This window comes from Megalobrama amblycephala, linkage group LG14, assembly GCF_018812025.1.
Source record: "Megalobrama amblycephala isolate DHTTF-2021 linkage group LG14, ASM1881202v1, whole genome shotgun sequence".
NCBI classification, from domain to species: Eukaryota; Metazoa; Chordata; class Actinopteri; order Cypriniformes; family Xenocyprididae; genus Megalobrama; species Megalobrama amblycephala.
Genome location: NC_063057.1, coordinates 23,779,768 through 23,800,310, shown reverse-complemented (window position 1 = coordinate 23,800,310; position 20,543 = coordinate 23,779,768). Strand labels below are relative to the sequence as shown.

General features: G+C 39.3%; 1 protein-coding gene across 1 annotated transcript; it reads right to left on the bottom strand.

Moving 5' to 3' along the window:
• Window positions 1-1,374: 1,374 nt before the first annotated feature.
• Window positions 1,375-20,402, bottom strand: LOC125245097 (tripartite motif-containing protein 16-like). Its single transcript, XM_048155548.1, has 6 exons — window positions 19,589-20,402; window positions 18,358-18,453; window positions 18,038-18,271; window positions 10,071-10,230; window positions 4,847-4,894; window positions 1,375-2,824 (listed from the first exon to the last, which is right to left on the bottom strand). Exons 1-6 carry the CDS (start codon window positions 20,165-20,167, stop codon window positions 2,280-2,282), a joined length of 1,662 nt encoding a protein of 553 aa, XP_048011505.1. The 5' UTR covers window positions 20,168-20,402; the 3' UTR covers window positions 1,375-2,279.
• Window positions 20,403-20,543: the final 141 nt, after the last annotated feature.

The following is a 20,543-nucleotide window of genomic DNA, read 5'->3' as shown; positions in this document are numbered from 1 at the left end:
ATATTCCCTCAACTTTGACATTCTGTTCCTGTATTTCTTTCCTTGTTGGTTCTAACTCAATGTCTTCTTTAAACTCTGCAAATTCACTCTCCATTTGTCTTTTGAGATAATCTTTATGTGTTAAATTCAGTTTTGAAAGTCTTGTATTTGCTGGGCTCATCCAGACATGTTTGCATGTTTGCTTCTTCTGTCTCATATTTCCTCTTTAGTTAGTTTCCTTGCCTGTCTTTTCTGGGTTTCTTCACAAGGTGAAGAGCAAGAGACCTCTTCACCTCTCACTCATCCTTAAACTTTCTCTGACTATTATTATAGAGTTTATTGGGATCTCATCGTCTACTCAATCAATACGGCTCTAGGGCTCAACCAGAAGAACCTGAACATGTTATTTCAGTGACAGAAGTTCAGCTGTAGTATTAATGTAATAAAGAAAAAATAAGAGTGTTATGGTGTACCGGCGGTGAAGGTGTAAAATCAATTATGAGGGGAAAAAAAAAACATACAGTCCAGGGTGATTATGTTGGTGCAAAAATCATGGTTCCCAAGCAAAATGAATGAAACTGCAGAAGGCCACCAATGGCATATTACACCACATAAACCGAAAAGTAACCACACATCTCCTATCCACCTTATTTCTGACGAGCCTACTGTGATTTGAATTATGGGTGGCACTTCCGGTTTGGGAACTTCCATTCAAAAAGACTGAAACTAATCATTTCAAATCATACACTGTAAAAAATGACCGTGATTTTAACAGTAAAAGACTGTAAAAATGCTGCGGTGAAAAACTGTCAATTGGTTTACAGAAAGTTTCCGTACTATATACGGTGAATAACTGTAATAGATCTAACGGTACATTTAATGTAATTTTACGCTAAAATACCGTTAAATTCACCGTTTTTGGAAGTGAAAAATAACAATTCATTGTAAAATTTACAGTGAACAACCGTAAATTGACATTTCCACAATTCCCTGCGTGACACTTCACATTTGATATATTTTTGTTGAAATAACTCTGTTTCTTCTTAGTTTTTCTCATTTTTTTCTAATCAGCTATGTACATTAGGGTTTTATGTTACATCTAATGTTGTTAAATGAATGTTTATTGCATTTTTAAAATTTCATGCATGTTACCATGATGGTGTTTAGTGTGTGCGAATGACACTGTGTGCACCTTCTATATGTTAGTGTTGTCCTTCCCAGCTTGTGGAAAATCTGCTTGTGATGAACTTTGATTCATCATGTGACTCTCATCACCACTGTGTTTGGTGACTGTCAGTGTATTATAAAGGTACAAAACAGATATTAGTACTTTATTAGGTTGGTAAATTAACATTATATCAATTTATGAAATACGTTATTTTACCGTAAATTTAACAGATTTTTTTTACGTTGCTACTGTATTTTTTTACGGTAAAGTTCTGGCAACCACAGCTGCTGGCTTTTTACCGTAAATTTTACTGGGATTTTTTTTATAGCGTAAGGTTGCGATACAAATACAGCTTATCTGTCAGTTTGACTGAATGAGCTGTCATTGTTCCTTCATGTTTTATTTTCAGACATCATGAGAATAATGTAAAGCTTGGTATTTGAACGTGACACGTTATTACGAGAATATCTATGGCAAGAGCTGCATTCTTTTCCTTATTTTCTTTTTTCCCTTTGCATTTCGCTATAATAGTATGAAAAAGGACAACATATACTGCACATTTGTGGTCTGTTCTCTCAATTTAATTTACGATATATCCCATTAATAATTCACTGGAATGAACGAATAATCTCTCGTTTTTCTCCTCAAAGCCTCACGTCTCTTCCAGGTTTGTTTTCACTTGTAAATACAATTTATTATCTGTCAAAATGACAGAAATCAATTTGAAATAATATCACGCAATGCTGAAGTTAATGAACATTTTTAATTAAGGCAATATATGTTACATTATACAGATATGTATTACTACAGTGATATTTAACCCGTCCGTTATTGCTGGGGAATATTTATCGTCTGTTGAAAGTACTGATGCTTTTACACTTTTAAATGTCCTTTTAATGTTCGATGGTTGAAGGGTGAGTAGAAAAATGTCATCTCATTGTACCAGTTGTAAAAAAAAAAACATTATTGTGTTTCATAGAGCGAGCCTTTCACTGTTTGCAGCTTAACGGAAGTTACACCCATAATTAGCGCAAAGCGTCATGAGGCATAGGAATAAGGTGGATAAGTCACTGATTTATCATGCAGCTCAAAGTATTATGGTTAGAATGTCTCTACAGTCTATTCTGATTCATCAACACAGTTTCACTGATGAGTCATAATAAAGACTATATGGTCTCGAACCAACCCTAAACCCAGGATAGAGCGGTTGAGTGAATGTGGTCTGGACTGTGTGGATGAGGATCATTGTGTCTATGTTGACACTGTAGAAGGACAGAGTTCCTGCACTGTGATCCACATACACTCCTATTCTACTGCTGATAAACTCTACAGGGAGATCAGTCTTTATGTTATTGTGTCTGAATGAGCAACTGAATTTAGAGCAGTACAAACTCCAGGACTGATCATTATATCCAAACAAACACTCATTACCCTTTCCCTTCCTGCTGATGCTCTTATATGACACTGCTATACGCACATCATCAATCCCACTCCACTCAATCTCCCAGTAACAGCGTCCACACACACACTCTCTACACAACACCTGAAACACATCAAATCTGTCTGGATGATCAGGATACGCCTGCTCTGTTTCAGTGAATGTAAACACTGTGTTATTCTCAGAGAGACGGAGGCGTTTATTCAATGTGTTCGGATCCAGAGTGAGCTGATGAGAATCTGATGGAGATAAAACGCATCACAATCAGGAATTATCAATCTGTTTGATCTTCACTGTAAAAATTGATTTTACTGCTTATTTAATTTATTTAATTAAAATTAATTAAAAACACAAAATTATTGAATACTTTGTCTTTATTTAATTTTACTGTATAAAATCCACTTAAATATTGTATGTAAAATGTTTCGGTTACAACTGTAACCCTGGTTCCCTGGGAACAGGGAACGAGACACTCCGTTCAAGACTTATGGGGAAACGCCCTCGCATGACTGATATCTGTAGCAATTGTTCAATAACGACAATCCTATGACTTCATACTTGTGCGACCAGAAAGTATAAAAGGAGCGCCCAGAGAATGTCATCCACTTATTATCTGAAGGGACTGATGCAGGCAGCCCAGAGGCATGGCAACGAAACGCAGTGTCTTGTTCCCTGTTCTTCAGGGAACCAAGGTTACAGTCAGGACTCAGCAAAATGCTTCCTAACCCTCAGATCAAGGGGAATACTCTGCTGGACCTCGGATCCACAGAGCGCTTAAAACAGAGCACTCTGGAGGCTGGATATTCTACATAGAGTCCCAAATGTGGACAAACTTATAGCTCTACCAGAGGCTGGTCTGAAGGGAGCATAAGCATCTTGGACGCAGTGCGAGTTCCCTTTCGAAAGGGAACTGAAGTTTACTTAATCAATTTTTGTTGGAACTACCTGAATGAATAGTGTTGTATTAACTGAAACTGGGCAGTGGATTTTTAGTTCCCAGCATGCTTTGCACAGGTCTGGATCAGGAGAGTAAATGTTGAAATTAAGTGTTATTTTATGTGTTTTTGAGGGAAAGGCCTGTTAGTGTTTAATGTTCAGTTACTGTATGTTTGACATGTAAAGAGTTTCTGTTATGTTAGTTTTTTTTTTTTTTTTTCAGAAGAGTGTTCAGGCTGTGTGAGGAGACATGACAAACATCATGTGTGTCGCTTCACTGAATGAGCAATAACTGCACTCATGGCAATATTGAGACCCCGTTTACACCCGTTTCAACTAGAAACAGAAAACTTTTTTTGCATTTGGGCTGTTCATTTTTAAAACAAACAGCATTTTTGAGGCCTGAAAGTACAAGCTTTTAAAAAAAGGTACTGTTATTGTCTCCATTTAAACAAATTTGTGTAAAAATTTGCATGTTACATTTTCAGTCAATAGGTGCATAGTGTTTCTTTACAAATTACATCGCCATCTACTGGCCTGGCAGCAGAATACAGAGTTTTTAATGGTTTTCGTGAATCCATGTGAATTGGGATTGTTTTGACAATGTTGTTGTCTGTACACATAAATACATAAAGAAAAACTTTTCCATTTTTAGTACATCATCGTTATGTAAACATACCCTGAGACCAGTCTCTTCTTACTTGCTCATCCTGTATGTTACGAATTATAATAATAATAAACATAATTATCTTTAGCATGCTAGCAAGCTTTTGCTAGTTATTTTATAACACAGGAACATAAAACTATTTAGTTGGTTCAACAAAACATTATTTATTTAAATGAACTTGTTTTAGTCTTGTTGTACAGAAATAAACTAATTCTGTGGAAAAGTTGTCCTTAATTTAAGTTCAATTAACTATTTTTTGAATGTACAGAATAGTATCAAATGATGACATCTCATAAATATTTTGTCTGTTTAATCTAAAGAATTGCTTACTTATTTTTTACAAAATATTTTTTTGTAAAAATTATTTACTTTGGCAAGGAAATTTAAAAGTTCGAACAAACTGAAACTGATTTATGGTGATTCAAGTTAAAAATACTTTGTGTGAAATATTATCTCAAATTTTTCAGTTTGAATCAATTATATATATATATATATATATATATTTGTCAGTGTAGCTGTTCAATATATAACCAGTGTCTGCAAATCATCATTCACATGATAAACTATAAAACTGTTCTATCGAGTTTTCTTTCACCTTCTACAGGAAGAACATGAACACACTCAGTGAGTTTATCTGTTTGTTTTCTTAGTGACTTACATTGTAGGAAGTCGTTCCTGGTCCTGGGAACAAAGTTAGTGAAAGTGCCTGTGGAAATCAACAGACAAGAAGAGTGTGATCATCATGTCATGAAAATGATCCCTAAGGCCGCATTTACACTGCAAGTCTTAATGCACAGATCCGATCTTTTGACCATATCCAATTTTTTTGGACGACGTGCACCTGTATCCGATGTCTCCTTTTTACACTGCACTTGCCGAAACGTACCAAAAATAGCATAGGGGAGAGTGGGGTAATGTGAGACATCGGGTAATGTGAGACACCCCCTGTATCTCGACAAAGGAACACATTTGTGGTTATGTGACAATTATGTTTTCAAGCCCCTCACATTTCCCCTTGGCCATGAAGGAGAGGACCTCATGGTGCTGTGCTAAGCATGTTTTTTTCACAAAAATATATTTTTTGCATATAAAAGTAAATTTTCTTGCGGTCAACTTAATCAACTGTTGTGCCAAAGCAAACTGATTCAGGTAGAAAAACTTATATCATACATGTTGATGAACTATCAACATATAAAACCATGTGATGATGCTAGCTGAAGATTAGCCTGAATTGCTAAGAGAGATTGTTTTTTTCTAAAATGTAGTGGTGGGGTAAAGTGAGACAAATGCTTTGGGGTAAAGTGAGACATGAGGCACAAGTTAAATTTAGTCTTAAACATATTTTAATGTAATATTACATTACATATGTTTTATTTTTAATGTCATAACATTGTAGAAAAGCCATCATGCCAAGGCAAAACACCAGGAAGACAACCTCTGGGGCAAAACACCCCTCGAGGAGAATGATGTGGCACATGTTCCTAAAAGTGATGTGGTAAAGAAGCTGCCTCAACCTAAAAGGCCTGGAGAGATGGAGAGATCAACTCCTCATCTTTTCCCTGTAACCTTCAGGGCTGGAATGTAGTAAGCCTAGTTAAAGAGTATAACAGTAGGCTGATGTTCTAATACAGGTGGTCTAGTCCTGTGTTCTGAGTCCCAGGCTGTTCTAGCTGGTTCTGATTGTCCTTTGCTCTGACCTCCAGACACTAGCTGGCTCTAAGGGTCCGTTCACACTTGTAGTTCGGTTCGTTTGGTTATATTTGGTACGGACCAAAGAAGAAAAAAAAAATGTAGTCCTGGTCCAATTAGCGTTCAGATTGGCAATTTTATCACCAAACCAAAAGATACCGAACCTTGAGTTCATTACGTTCAATACATTCACCACGTGATTGGTCAGATTTTATGACGTATTGCCAATTTTGAATTGGAACTTAAAGGTACAATCTGTAAGATATTCGCAGTAAAATATCCAAAAACCACTAGGCTAGTGTTATATATTTTGTCCAGCTGATTACTAACAATATCTCTAATGTATTCAACTACTTGTAAATCATGAGAAAATTCCCATTCTAAACAGTGACACGGGGCAGTGCAGTCGCCTGTCAATGACATCAGTTACCCTTTGTTACCACCTTTACTGACGTAGAAACCACATGACAACAGTGTCGTGGACAAATGCGGAAGAGTCCAGCAAACCACTAGCTTGCTTTAAGCAGTTCCTTATTTACTTCTTGCATGTTTTATGGTGGATTGTGTTACTTATTTATGGATCATAATTACTGTTTACCATCTGCCGCTGGTTCTGTCGACAAGGACAGCTCCCGTAAACCTCATACTCATGACCGGAAAAGTGGAAGCGGCGCCGGCGACTGTGACATAATAAAAGTCCCGCTGCTCGTGGGGCGTGTGTTGATCAATCGCTCCAGCTCCTCGTTCAGCTCCACAACACTTGCTCCTGCTCTGCTTCATACTACAGTAACGTTAATAATCGCATCCATGAACATGAGTTCTTCAATCCCTATTCTTTTGCACCGTCCGTTGAGATGGAGACCACATGTCCCAAGTTTCCGCTCTAAAACTTGGAGTCATCAAACTACGCCTTTGTTTTGAATAGGCTTCTAGTGACCTCTAGCGGAAAAAAATATTACAGATTGTACCTTTAACAAACATCCAAAACAATGCTGTGTGCTGAGGTAAATGCGCTTGTTGTGTGTGTGTAGCCTGCATGTGATGGTATTTTGACCAGCTGGGAACTCATGAAGAGCTCATAAAATGTGTAAAGTAGTCAAAATAGCGGCAGGAATCCATCCGTTACACACACAAACGAGACACGCATCTGATGTCTGTGATGGGCAAACTTGCGACTATGACAAGAAAAACCAACATGCGTGAGGATTCTATCCTTTTTAGGGTTTCTTTTTAGGCATCGTTCACATATGTTCAAATGAACCGCACTAACTGAGCAATCGCACCAGGGTTTGTTTTAATTGAACCAAACATGACAAGTGTGAACGCACCCTAAGGGTCCTGTGTTCTGACACCCAGACTGTGTTCTAATTACTGGTTCTATCTGTCATTTATGTTAATTAAAATATTTTGAATTATATTATGTTGTATTTGGAAAGTGCTTAATTGACCAATCCCCATGATTTTGTTACTAGTCCAACGTTAGTTCTGGAATGTGTGGTTGTCAAACTAGCTGTCAGGATTCAAACGGTTACAACAAGTGTTGTTATGGTAGTTTCACAGTGGAAAAGTAAGTGGATCAGTTTACCCCCAGCTGGTTCACTTTACCCCTTGATTTTTGTGGTCTGTCTCAGTTTACCCCTAAACTGGGGTAAAGTGAGACACAAGATGACTTTTTTAAAACAATCATATTTTCACGGATCTTCATCCTGAATACATTCTGATCATTTCCATGGCTAGGAAACATCCTGAATTAATGGAAAGGTGTAAATTTTACTGATATATCATTTTAGCTCGCTTAGAGGGGAAAAATGTAAAAAATGTCCCACTTTACCCCACTCTCCCCTATATGACATCACAAATCAATTTTAATGGTACATTGAGCTTAATTTATTGACATGAATTTATATAAAACCATTTTAATGCAATAGTTTACATAATTTAGTGTACATTATTTTTTACATAAAAATAATAGGCTACAAATTCTTCACAACAGTATAACATACGCAACTCCGCTGAAGTGTGCGAGTGGAATAAGACTGGGGTACGGGTAGATATTTTGAATGTTACAGCTTCTGGATTCGAATCCGCCGTCCTGTACTAGGTTTTTTAGTCATTCAAACCAATGCGTTCATCACTTATTGTATATCAAGGGCAGGTACAAGTTTGTGTGGAACGAATAGTTAGTCTCTACAACGGGACTGAAGCGCGCGTCGGTGCACGAGCCGTTGTCACTGACAACAGCGGCAACTAGCCCTTTTTCAAGAGCAACACATTTCAACGTCAGATCGCCTTTTATTTAACACAAAAAAATTAAATTAATACTCTGCCAGTGAACTAGGGATGTTTTGTTTGTTATAAGTATGTCTGTACAAGGAAATGTAAAAAAAAAACAAAAAAAACTCACTTTTCAATGACGCAGGAGTCGCATTTACAGGGGAATATCCGATATGTCCGCTTACACTGCAGGCGCAAACGCACATATCCGATTCATATCCGATTTATAACCACATATGGATGAGGCCTGAAACGGATCTGTGAAAATCGGAATCCATGTGCTTTTTTCCTGCTTACAGGGTCGTGACTCATATCCGATCTGTGCCACATGGGAGGAAAAAATCGGAATTGGGTCACTTGAACCGTGCAGTGTTGTTTACACTTCACAGGTCTGTGGCGCATTACGGCTCCAACACGGGCACCTGAGCTGATTGTGGCCACTCTAGTCAATGCTTGTATTTATACCAGCCACACTGCAGCGCGTTTCAGAAGTGGCCTAGAAGTGGCTCTCAGCACTGCACTAGTAGCACAGCACTAGTAGCACAGTTCCTCAACAGACCGTCCACACCGGCATGATGAATATGATCCTCAACTGGATGGAACTGAAATAAATACTTTGATTGTTGCGATCCTATCAGATTTATGATAGCAACCTGATTGTAACAAAGCACTGTTCGCCAGAGGAGAACTGGCCCCCCGACTAAGCCTGGTTTCTCCCAAGGTTTTTTTTTTTTCTCCATTTTAACACCTATTTGCCACTTGTTTGCCACCTGATGTCACCTGATGGAGTTTGGGTTCCTTGCCGCTGTCGCCTTTGGCTTGCTTAGTTGGGGACACTTGACATTTGATATTCAATAGTATTCTTGACATTTATTCAACAGTGCTTCTGATCTGCCTGCATTGACACTATTATTTAAGAGCTGCTGTGCAGCCAAATTATGTACCAGCTATCAATGTAAAGCTGCTTTGACACAATCTGCATTGTAAAAAGTGCTATATAAATAAAGGTGACTTGACTTGACTTGACTTCACTAAAGATAGGTGCCTGGTCTATTTCTGATGGATGCCAAGTCCAAGCCGCACAGTTCAAATACAAAAGCCATTGTTCTCCTCCTGCTCACCAGCAATGTATGTGAAATATAGATAAAAGATAATTAAATGTATTAACTTTGTCTGTAAGCTACTTAGCAATAACCACAGTTACCACCACAATTAACCCGGACAAAGCACAACCATTTAGCCAAGTTATCAATGGTAGTACCAAAAAAATCAAGAAAAAACACAAAAAATCAAGAAAAACTAAGGCCTTTAGCAGGACTTGACTTGACTTGCTTGGTTTGTGTCCACTGCAACTTGACTTGAACACATGTGACTTGCTCCCATCTCTGCTGAAAGGTATTTTATACAACTTTGTCAAAACGTTTTTTGTTTAACAGCTATGGTTATTTTTATTCTAAAAAAGACAACGATTTTTAGCAATGTAATGTGACAGCACTAACAACATTTACAATCTGTATCTCATATTTATACAAGTGTCTTACAGTTAAACACAGAATTATCACATGGATGGGGATATGCATATGGAAATTTTATGCAGATGAGGTTATGTGTAGCCCATCCAGTTCGCACCTGCCCACTCCAAGCAAGATGCGAACCCAGGCCCGTCCGCATGGGAGGTGTTACACATGGATAGTAAAACTAGGCATTGTAAGCTCCATGTATGGTTATTTTGGGGAGGAGATGGGGTGGAGATGCACGTACGAACAATCTTCCACTGACTGGAATTTCTAAAGGGAATTTGTGCAGATTAGGGCATACGTATTTTACACATCTGAAAACTTTTGTGTGTACTCATATTCCAGGATTTGCATATGCATGAAATCTACGCAAAGTTTTATAAAGTTTTTACAGGACTTTACCTCTGTCTGAGATCTTCCTGAGCTCCTCTTTGAAGAAATCCTCCAGTTTGTCTCTCAGCTGACTGACAGATTCTCTCACGTCATCAAAAGAGGAGAGAGAACTGAAGGGATTATCATTTACGTCTGTAGATTCAGGAGGAGCTGAGAGGGACTGGAAACTCTAAAGAAAACAGAAATCAAAGCTCATCACCTCCACACTTCAGCCAATAAACTGCACTGCTGTCAGATTTGTGCAGCTCTTGTTGATCTTTAACAACTCACCTCAATCCAGCACTTATCATTTTCATTAAATGACATTAGAACTACAAATTCTAGTATTTGCCATTTACATTATATGTGAACTTTCTAGAAAATCATTTGGATGAAAAAGCATCTGTCAATAACATAAATGTTACAGATTAAGCACATCAATGGTGTTGACATTCAGGGCTGTTTCTATCTGGAGGGGGCACTGATGAGGGTCTCAACGCCCCATTAACACGGTAACATAATGACGCAGCACAATGTGAATTTTTGCAAAAACGGCAACAACATTTAATACCTAGGGTATTAGATGAGAATTTAATTGCAGCAAATGACAGGTATTAAACACAGGAATAGAAACCAAACTCTTTTGTTTATGGATTCGCTGGCTCAACCTCTGGAGTCGTGGAATCCAAACACCTAACCCAGGAGGCTGGGCAGGACCAGTGGAGACGAAGGAGCCAGGAGACCGGGCAGAACCAGCAGAGGAAGGAGGGGCAGAGAACTATTCGGTACCAGGGAGTCCATTAGGCCTGGAGGGACTGGCAGAGAATGAGGGACTTTAAGGGTGGGAGCATGTGTAGGATTCCATTCCAGAATATGTAGGTCAGTGAGTGCTAGCTCCAGGACCACAGTGTTTGTGATCCTCCTCTTCCTCACCCACTGTGAAGGGGGAACCACAACTGGACCGACAACTACCGACTCCACATACTCTCAGAATGTCCCTTGAGGGCAGGCACACCTTCATTTATTCTTTGATATAAGTCACACAGGGAGTCATCTGTGTAGTGCACTATGCGATCTAGATGGAGATACTCATGGGTGTGATCCTCAAGGTAACGGTCAAACAATTAAGAAAATGCAAATGCATTTCATCATGTTTGAAGTTCACCTGAAGCAACTTTAGTGAACATTACTCAAAACTGGTACCATCAATTTTACAATGATGTAAGAAATCAGAATGAAAATTTTTTGTTAAAAAAGGTTTAAATGTTATGGAAGTTTTGAACTGTTGGTGGCATTAGTGGAGTTTGGCAGCTCTGAAAACTGTTTCCTAAGAGATTCTCGGGAGCTGAACTGCATTTGTAAGTATCTCTGTGATGGGTGTTGCCCTGTTCACAGCAATGTTAGCACTGTTATTTGTTTCCCATCAAAGTGCTCCACTCTAAGAAAAGCGAGTCAGCGTGTCCTTTATGAGATCGTGGGGCTCACGTGTTGATCTAGCTAAAGGACAAGTGATGGGTCCTTCCCTTTCTCTTGTTCTCTCACCAGATCATGACATCCTTCAGTCCGCTTTTGGAGTGCGTTCCGGTGCTTCTTCAAACTGGGCTGAGTTTAGGAATGCTTTGATCACTAAAGAAGCCCACGCTCCCTCTGTGCAGGGCGACCTCCATGCTGGTCGGGAAATCGTTTCAGGTGGAGGGTCAGGCTGATGCTGCCCTGTACACCTTGGCGGTGTTGCAGGCGTACCAGGCTGACCTGCTAAAAGAACTGAGCAAAAGGATGTGTTCTCTGAGCTGCATCGAGTCACAGATCTGTCTCTTCATGCGACCAAGCAAACAGCCCATGTCATCGGTCATTCCATGGGTGCTATGGTGACCACGGAGAGCCAAATCAGTCGCGGTAAGAATACTGTCATGTTTGCGGACTAAATACATCAACACGAGAGGCAACGCGAAACGAGAAGAAATGTGAAATAAAACGCCATGTTTTAATGAAAAGTGGTGGAAATAACGGATGATGGGCACAGAATGTAACAAAACTCTGAGACATTTACAATTACACACCCACCACAGGTGTAGCTTGCAAACTCAAAATACATCAGTTATATACCTCCGTTTAAATAGGTTATTGTGTGTGGTGGTGGTGTGGGTTTCAGGGATGTTTAGATAACTATAAAAGAGTTAACATGTTCACTTTTCTTTAAAATATTTAGCTATCAGATTAAATGCTTCAGTTTGTTTTCACTATATAATATATTAAAACAAATGGAAGCATTTAAACGGATATAATACTGTATATCAGTTTAAATACTTAAATATTATATTATATAATTATATTTTATTATAATATAATGTAAGCCTAATAATAAATTGATCTCACAAGGGGATTGTTTAGGGATCCTTGCCACGAAAAATCTGAACCTCCTGGTATATAAAATCTCGGAATTTCATAAGCAATAAACGTAATTTTGATGGTTTAACACTGTCTGATGCTAATAATTGACTGTACAAAAACACATTATGGTTGTCCCAAACCATCATTGTAACTGCTCATATTATATTATTATAAAGAATTGAACTGTCCTGCAGGAGGACAGAAATGATTTTTTAATAGAATTTCTTGGTAAAGACTGGTATAGTTAATACAGCAATGTGAAAAATCTCAAGTAACCTAAAATGTGCTTAATTTAGTGACTGAACTGCTTGTTTTCAAACATATTATTTAATATATCACTAAGTTACATCAAGGGTCAAATAAAATAGAAACGGCACATTAAAGTTAAATGTTACAGTTGTATGATAAAACCATTTTTTTTGTGTGGGTTTACGTTCATTGTACAGGTCTGATATAAAGTATGTTTTTGCTCAGGTGGCCAAAATGTGCGCTCAACAGAGAAAAGATTTGCTCAGCGAGAAAAAAAATTAGAGGGAACACTGGCTGCAAGTAGGCTATGAATTGAAAACACAGTATCCAGCGCTAATAGTAATGACAATAAATCCTGAATAAATATTACTCCTCTGTATAGAAAATTGACATAAACATATGAGAATCCATCAATATTTCTCCAAATGTGCATGCTTTTAAGATAAAAGCCTATATGAAATGCCATAGAGGTAACATAATTTTTCAGACACTTTGCATCACAGAAATACATTATATTTTAAAGTATATAATAGAATACCATTATTTTAAATTGTAATAATATTTCACAGTGTTGCTGTTTTTTCTGTATATTTGATTTACACCATGATGAGCTTTGAGACATGATCACAGAGGGTTTTTTCACAGCCTACCTGACTGAAAGAGCTCATTAGAGCTCTTTATGCGATTCTTTTGTCTTCTCAGGTGTAAATGATCCATTATTCATTATGATTCACGCCTCCACGCATACTGTTTCTTGACCAAAGATGTTTTAGAAAATTTAAATCTCTCTATTGTTTTATATGAAGGAGTAGGAAGGATAATTTTTACATCATTCTGAAGCAAAAACTCTAGTCTACAACCTCCAATACCTGGAAGTCTTGTGATCACATATATAATATTATTTTTTTGGCCTCATTTCAGTAACTTAAGTTTTTTGTTTTTTCAATAACCACGCATAAACGTTATTCCTTCACAAATACACTTTTTCCATTAACACTCTGAGGTCTGAAAACGCGCCGGCGCGTTTTGCAGGTTTTTTTTCACATTGCAGCAAAACAGACTTAAAATACTCCGTCATTTTTTGTCATAGAGACATAAGTAATATATCAATTGAAACTATAGAATATCTTCTTTTATTTGTATACACTCAGAGTAAAAACAAAATGTTGTGCTTTTTGTAAAATAAAGAAAACTAACATGATGCGTGATTTCTCCTCTCCCTCTGAACGAAGTCCAATCTGATAGTTCTCAGAAAATGAACTGTAACTTAGTGAATACTAATCACAGAAAAATTAAACTTATGTCTAAAAAAACGTTAAGATGTCAGGTTTTAAATCATGTAAGTCAAATCGAAAACAAACCTTCTGTGTTTATGTAATCTGTATGAAAAGAGAGCCATGTCAGAAGTCCGTGATTCAGCTCATTATCTGCTAATGCGGCCACGCCCACAGAGCCAGCGCTATTCAGACGCAAATTCAGAGGCAATACATGCGTTCATCGTCTCAATCGTGTATTTATTGTCTTGAAAAGTGTTTATCTGGATGTAAAAGTCATGGTTAGGGAGCTCTAGAAGACATGCAGTTAGTTCCTGTTTTCTTTTCTTCTATAGATGAATTTTAGATGAGTTTTTGTTTCTTTAGCGCCCTCCGGCTGCAATATGAATTGGAAACTCCATTCATGGAATAGCCTCTTCTTCTTTTAGATGAATTTGTGGACTAAAAATGCACAGAGAGCGCCCTCCGACTTCAAGGATGAATTGAAAACACCAGCGCTCATAGTAATGACAATGAATATTAAATAAATATAACTTCTCTGTATAGAAAATTGACATAAGCATATGAGAATCCAATATTTCTCCAAATGTGCATGCTTTTAAACTAAAAGCCTATATTCAGACTCTTTGCATCACAGAAATACATTATATTTTAAAGTATAATATAAAACCATTACTTTATATTGTAATAATATTTTTCTGTATGTTTCATATATCATGATGAGCTTGAGACATCACAGAAGGTTTTTTTCACAGCCTACCTGACTGAAATGCCTCATTAATATGCAAGTCATTTCAGCTCATTACTATCCAATTCTTTTGTTTTCTCAGGTGAGAATGGCCCATTTTTCAGTGGTGATTCATGCCTCCATGCATACTGTGTTTCTTGGCAAAAAGTGTCTTACAAAAACTAAATCAATATATTGTTTTATATGAAGGAGTAGGCAGCATAATTTTTACATAATTTTGAAGCAAAAACTCTAGTTTACAACCTCCAATACCCTAAAGTATTGTAAACACAGATTTACTATAGTTTTTTTGGCCTTATTTCAGTGACTTAAGTTTTTTGTTTTTTCAGTAACCACGCATAAACATTATTCCTTCAAAAACACAAACATGTACATACATGTTCCTCACATATTATTGTAGCCTAGTTTGTGCTGAATACAGTGTAATGACACTTTTGTCATTTATATGTTTATGAACAACTGAAAAAAGCACAAATGTCAGGGCATGTCAAAACTTCTCCAGGCCCCAAATCAGCCTCAGCCTCCAGAGGGTTAATATGGTTATGAACAACTGAAAAAAGCACAAATGTCAGGGCATGTCAAAACTTCTCCAGGCCCCAAATCAGCCTCAGACTCCAGAGGGTTAAAGAGAAGGACAAGGTTTTCCTCCTTGATGTGCCCATGTTGCATGAGGCATTTGATAAGTTCCTCCCCCTCGTGTTCAAGGTTTGGGGCTGCCAGCCACCCAGCCCCAACCAGGTCCGGTCCTACCGTGGAGAAAAGTTCAGAGGGGAAGGATGGTGGCGAGCCGTACTCCTCATCCCAGGACCCGGGGACTTGCTTGCCGTGCCTCTACATCCAAAAAGAAGCTGGACCTCAGATCACTGATCTTAGCAAAAAAGATGTCTTGATGCTTTTGCTTCTGGACCGAGGGGGTGTGCCCATCCAGGGATGTGGTGTGTAAAAATAAAACAATTATCAAAATGTGATCCTTTCAGACAGGACATTACTGGTTTATTCCTGCCACCTCTGGTGTTTCCGGGGCAGCGGTGTCCAGCGAAATGTTAAATATAACATCCATCATGACCATACATAATAATTAGTGTCCCTTTCAGAGAAGTTGGCAGCATGTAAACTACTGCCAAACATTGGATTTTGAAAACCGCAGTAAGGGGCTACAGAATACAGTTTGCATGCCGCTCTGTGTTTCTGGTACAAGAATTACAAGAATTGCCATAGAAAATGTTCCCCTCCCAGAAAGAGACTCAGGCCATTACAGCCAGTATTTTCTAGTTCCTAAAAAAATATAAGGTGTTGCGTCTGGTTCTAGACCTGCATGGTCTTAACTGCTCTCAGAACTTTCAAGTTCAAAATGTTGACAATCAAAATTATGTCTCAAATCCAACACAAAGATTTGTTTTAAAGATCGTCCTCAAGGGCGTATATTTTCATGTAGAAATTCTGCCACAGAAAGATCCTGAGGTTAGCTTTCATGGGTGAAGCTTACCAATATCGAGCTCTTTTATTTGGTCTAGCCTTGTCACATGCCACATACAATATATACAATGTGTATGGATGCAGTGCTGGCTCCATTGCGACTCCAGAGCATTTGCAGCTGTCTCCCACGCATGTCAAGTCTATCTTAAACACCCTGAAAAATGTCAGGTTAGGTCAGGAAGTTACACTTTATTATTTTCAAAGAATTCTAGATCTCATGGTAGCTGCATCAACGGTGATCCCTATGGGTATTTTGCACAGAATTTCACCCAAGGGCTAGTCCCCAAAGACAAATAAGGGTTACACTCCATGGGCTTTCCACCCTTTCTATGTGGCTCAGACCCAGGTTCCTCACCTTGGGTCCCACTCTAGGTGCGTGCTGTCATTGCAAGATGCAAATGACAGACGCTTTCCGGACAAGCTGGGGTGTTGTCTTAGGTGGCCGTCTAGCCCAAGGGATGTGAAGAGGCAATCATCTCAATTGGCACATCAATTCATGGCTGTATTTCTGGCCCTGAAATACTTCCTCTGGCAGTTGAGGGGCTACTATGTCCTACACTGCGGTAGTTGCTTAAATAAATCTCCAGGGCGGACTGCATTTGCGCCATTTGAACAAAACAGCACAGCATGTTCAGCTTTGGGCTCAGGACAAGTTCCTGTCCCTCAGGGCAAATTATAGTCTTGAATGCATAAATGTGTGTGCAGATTTACTGACCAGACAGGCTGTGACACATGGTGATTGGATTCTCCACCTCAAACATAGTCAAATCTGGGAAAGATTTTACGAAGTAGAGGTGCACCTCTTCGTTTCACAAGTAAGATCGCAATGTCCCCTCTACCTCTTGCTGACTCATCCAGCCCCTTGGGTCTGAATGCATCTTTATGCATCTTTATACCAATCACTCTGTTCCCAGGAGTGCTGGCCAAGGTCTGCCAACAAAGTTCCTGCCTCTTGCTGATAGTGCCTCATTGGCCAAACAGAGTTTGGTTCTCGGATCTGATATCCCTCCTTGGTGGCTCACCTTGGGCGATTCCAATCAGGAGAGACCTTCTGTCTCAGGTGCAGGGTATGATATCCCATCCCTGGCCAGAGCTTTGGAACCTGCATGTTTGGGCCCTGAGGTGGACCGGCTAAGAGATTCTAGGCTTCCAGCAGATGTAGTAGTGACCATTCTGAGTGCCAGGGCTCCCTTCACAAGCCTACGAGCCTACGAGGCACACAGGCAAGCTTCACATCTGTGTTAGGGCTCATTCTACCAGGGGGGCTGCATCCTCTAAGTCCTTGACAAGAGGTGCCCCCTTGCAGCAAATATGTGATGCATTATATTTTATGACTTGGATGTTCATGTTACTCCGGGTTCACATGTCCATGAGTCAACATGCCAAGCTCATGTCTGAGGCCTTTCTCATGTCTGTGCGCACACACTACACAACCTTGAAGGGTCCTGACACTTCGATTGTGGCGGCATTGGTATTCTCATTCCCATAGCGCTTAAATCAAGTGCAGCATTGAGAGTAGCTTTTGATAGGGAACGTCTCAGGTTACTTGACTCGGGTTATAACCCTGATCCCTGAAAAAGCCGGAACAAGATGCCAAGCTTCATTGCCGCACTGTGGAGTGGCCGGAACGTCTCTTCAGACAAAGTGGCCTGAATGCTCACCTGCATCACAACTATTTATAGCCTCTCACATGCGCATTCCCATGACGTCACAGTCAAAGGTTATATAAGCCACATTTTTGGCATGTTTGCCACACATGCTTCACAACCGGTCAGGAAAACATGCCTTCCCATAGCACTTAAATCAAGTAACAGAGTTACAGTCGAGTAACCCAAGATATTCTTCTAGATCTCTGTTACCTGCAGAAAATGGATATGATCCTGTGTGTGTAAAAGTTGCTCCAGCTCAGCGTCTCTCCTCCTCAGATCATTGATCTCCTGCTCCAGTCGCTCCAGTTGTCCTTCAGCTCGACTCACTGCAGTCTTTTCCTGATCTCTGATCCGCTGTGTGGCCTCAGAGCGGCTTCTCTCAATGGAGCGGATGAGCTCAGTGAAGATCCTCTCACTGTCCTCCACTGCTGTCTGTGCAGAGAGCTGTTTGGACACACATCACAATCACACAGTGGCTTCAGTGAGTCCTGACTGAGACTTCTCAAACTTCTCTTCTTCTCCAGACTCACCTTATGAGACTCCACAGCCTCTCTCAGCTGCTGAAGATCTTTCTCTCTCTGCTGGATCCTCTGCTGGAACGACTTCTGCGTCTCCTTCAGCTGCTCCTGCAGCACAAACAAATAACAGAGATGTCAATAATACTTTCACTATATCATTGTGTGAAAAGCTGAATCTAGTAAAAGTAGAATGATAACCAATGGCTGTAGGTTCAAACTCCTGAAGGGATGATTGATCAGTTTCCACCTTTGTACATGAATTAAAAGAAGCATAAGTTTCACACTGCAAGCATAAGTATCATAAAAGTTAATCTGACACAGATGTAGAGCTTCATACTGACAGTGTTTCTGTAGCATAACATACCTGCAGACTTAATAAAAAATGTGATTACTTCATAACTACATTGAGTATTTCTAATGATGTTTTATTAACAAGATTCGGGAGGAGCAATGTTCAAATAAACTGACTAATCATCACGTCATCTCGGCCAGCTGTCAGCAATCAGTAATCAACATATCTACCCAATCAGCACGAGTGAAAGCATATATGTAAGACACGGTCGTCTCACCCATATTCCTCGACAGTTTGACAGCATCCCTCCACCACCCCATCTCCTCACACCTGCACTGGTTACTTTCCAGAATACTAACCAGAATGGGGGGGAGTAATCTGGGTTCGGGCCAAAATACCGAGCTCGGAGCCCTCTCCTCGGACAGCACGCCAAATACGCATACTACTACGCATACGTTTTTCTATCTGATTATTTGTAAGTGTGAACTCGTGAATTAATAAATGCCATTCATTGTAAAATCTTTATGGGGCATCACATTTCCATCAAAAACTGATGTCTACACAGAACAGAAGCCCATCTTGAAGTGAAGCTATAAAGACTGAGTTCGTATGGAATGAGACAGATTTACTGAACAGAAAGTGTTTGTGTGTCTTTCACTGCGTTTAACAAATATATATTTTGTCAAACAATGTGTGAATATTTTCCATTATTTTATGTTACTTTATCAATGCCTATTTTTCAAAAGTATGTGTTGATCAATGTTTATGGTTCCTTTAACCATATATTTTCTGTTAAGATCAATGGAGCACAAATACACTCAGGCAGTGAAAGTCCAGCAGCTACTGTTCACTTCTGCTGACATCTGCAGTGTGAATGATGTTACCTGATCACATGGGTGCCAATAATAATAGTCAGTATTATTTCAGCAGTGTCTAGATTATACTTCATACCTGTTTCTCTGTTCTCTGTGCTGCAGCTGATACAGTGTCATGGTTTTTATGTTCATCCATCGTACACAGCAGACATATCAACTTCTGATCAGTGTGACAGAAAACCTCAAGGACTTTATTATGTTGACGGCAGATCATCTCCAGCAGTCGTCCAGTGGCTTCAGTCACTTTATGTGGCTTATGTGAGTGAAATTCCTCATGACGGTCAAAATGAGTTTGGCAGTAAGACTCCAGACACACCAGACATGACTTGATGGCTTTGTGTTTTCTTTCAGTACAGACGTCACACTGCACATCTCGAGCTCCAGCATAACAGTCAGCAGGAAGTTTAGTCTTCTTCAGTTTCTCCACCACTTCAGCCAGCATGGTGTTTTTAGCTAAAGCAGGTCTTGGACAGAAGGTCTGTCTGCACTGAGGGCAGCTGTAGACTCTCTTCTGATCCTCCTGATCCCAGAAGCCTGTAATACAGCTCTTACAGTAACTGTGTCCGCAGGAAGTGGTCACTGGATCCTTCAGGAGATCCAGACACACTGGACACATGAACTCATTCTGATACACTGAAATTCTGGCTTCTGCCATTTTAATGCATGAATACAGAGACACAAGCACGCAACAGCTCAACTACACTTCAGTTTCTCTTTCCTTGAACTCATGTGATTCCTAGTTCTGTGTTTGAGTGACGTGTGCAAAACAGGTTTATCTGCAAGTCTGTAAAGCAGGTTCCAAGTTCAGCCATACTCCCACATACCTGGATATTTTTTTTAAAGGCAAAAACCTTTCTTATTTGATCCAGGTGTGTTCAGTAACAGCTGGAACTAAACTCTGTTATGTCTCTCCAGGAATAGAAAGAGAAACCCTGCTGTAAAGTCACAGATCATAAATCGTCCACTAGATATCAACTCAAAGAACACAAGTTATTGAGAATCAGGACTTTTACTATCTGCAGCAATACTGC

What these genes read in the sequence shown, in the direction of transcription:
- LOC125245097 (XM_048155548.1), bottom strand. Translation starts at nt 20,167, where the DNA reads ATGGCAGAAGCCAGAATTTCAGTGTATCAGAATGAGTTCATGTGTCCA. An exon ending in ATCATATCCATTTTCTGCAG is followed by an intron (nt 10,231 to 18,037) that starts GTAACAGAGATC and finishes TGTTTTCTTTAG; the next exon opens with AGTTTCCAGTCCCTCTCAGC. An exon ending in CAGGAAGATCTCAGACAGAG is followed by an intron (nt 4,895 to 10,070) that starts GTAAAGTCCTGT and finishes TGATTTCCACAG; the next exon opens with GCACTTTCACTAACTTTGTT.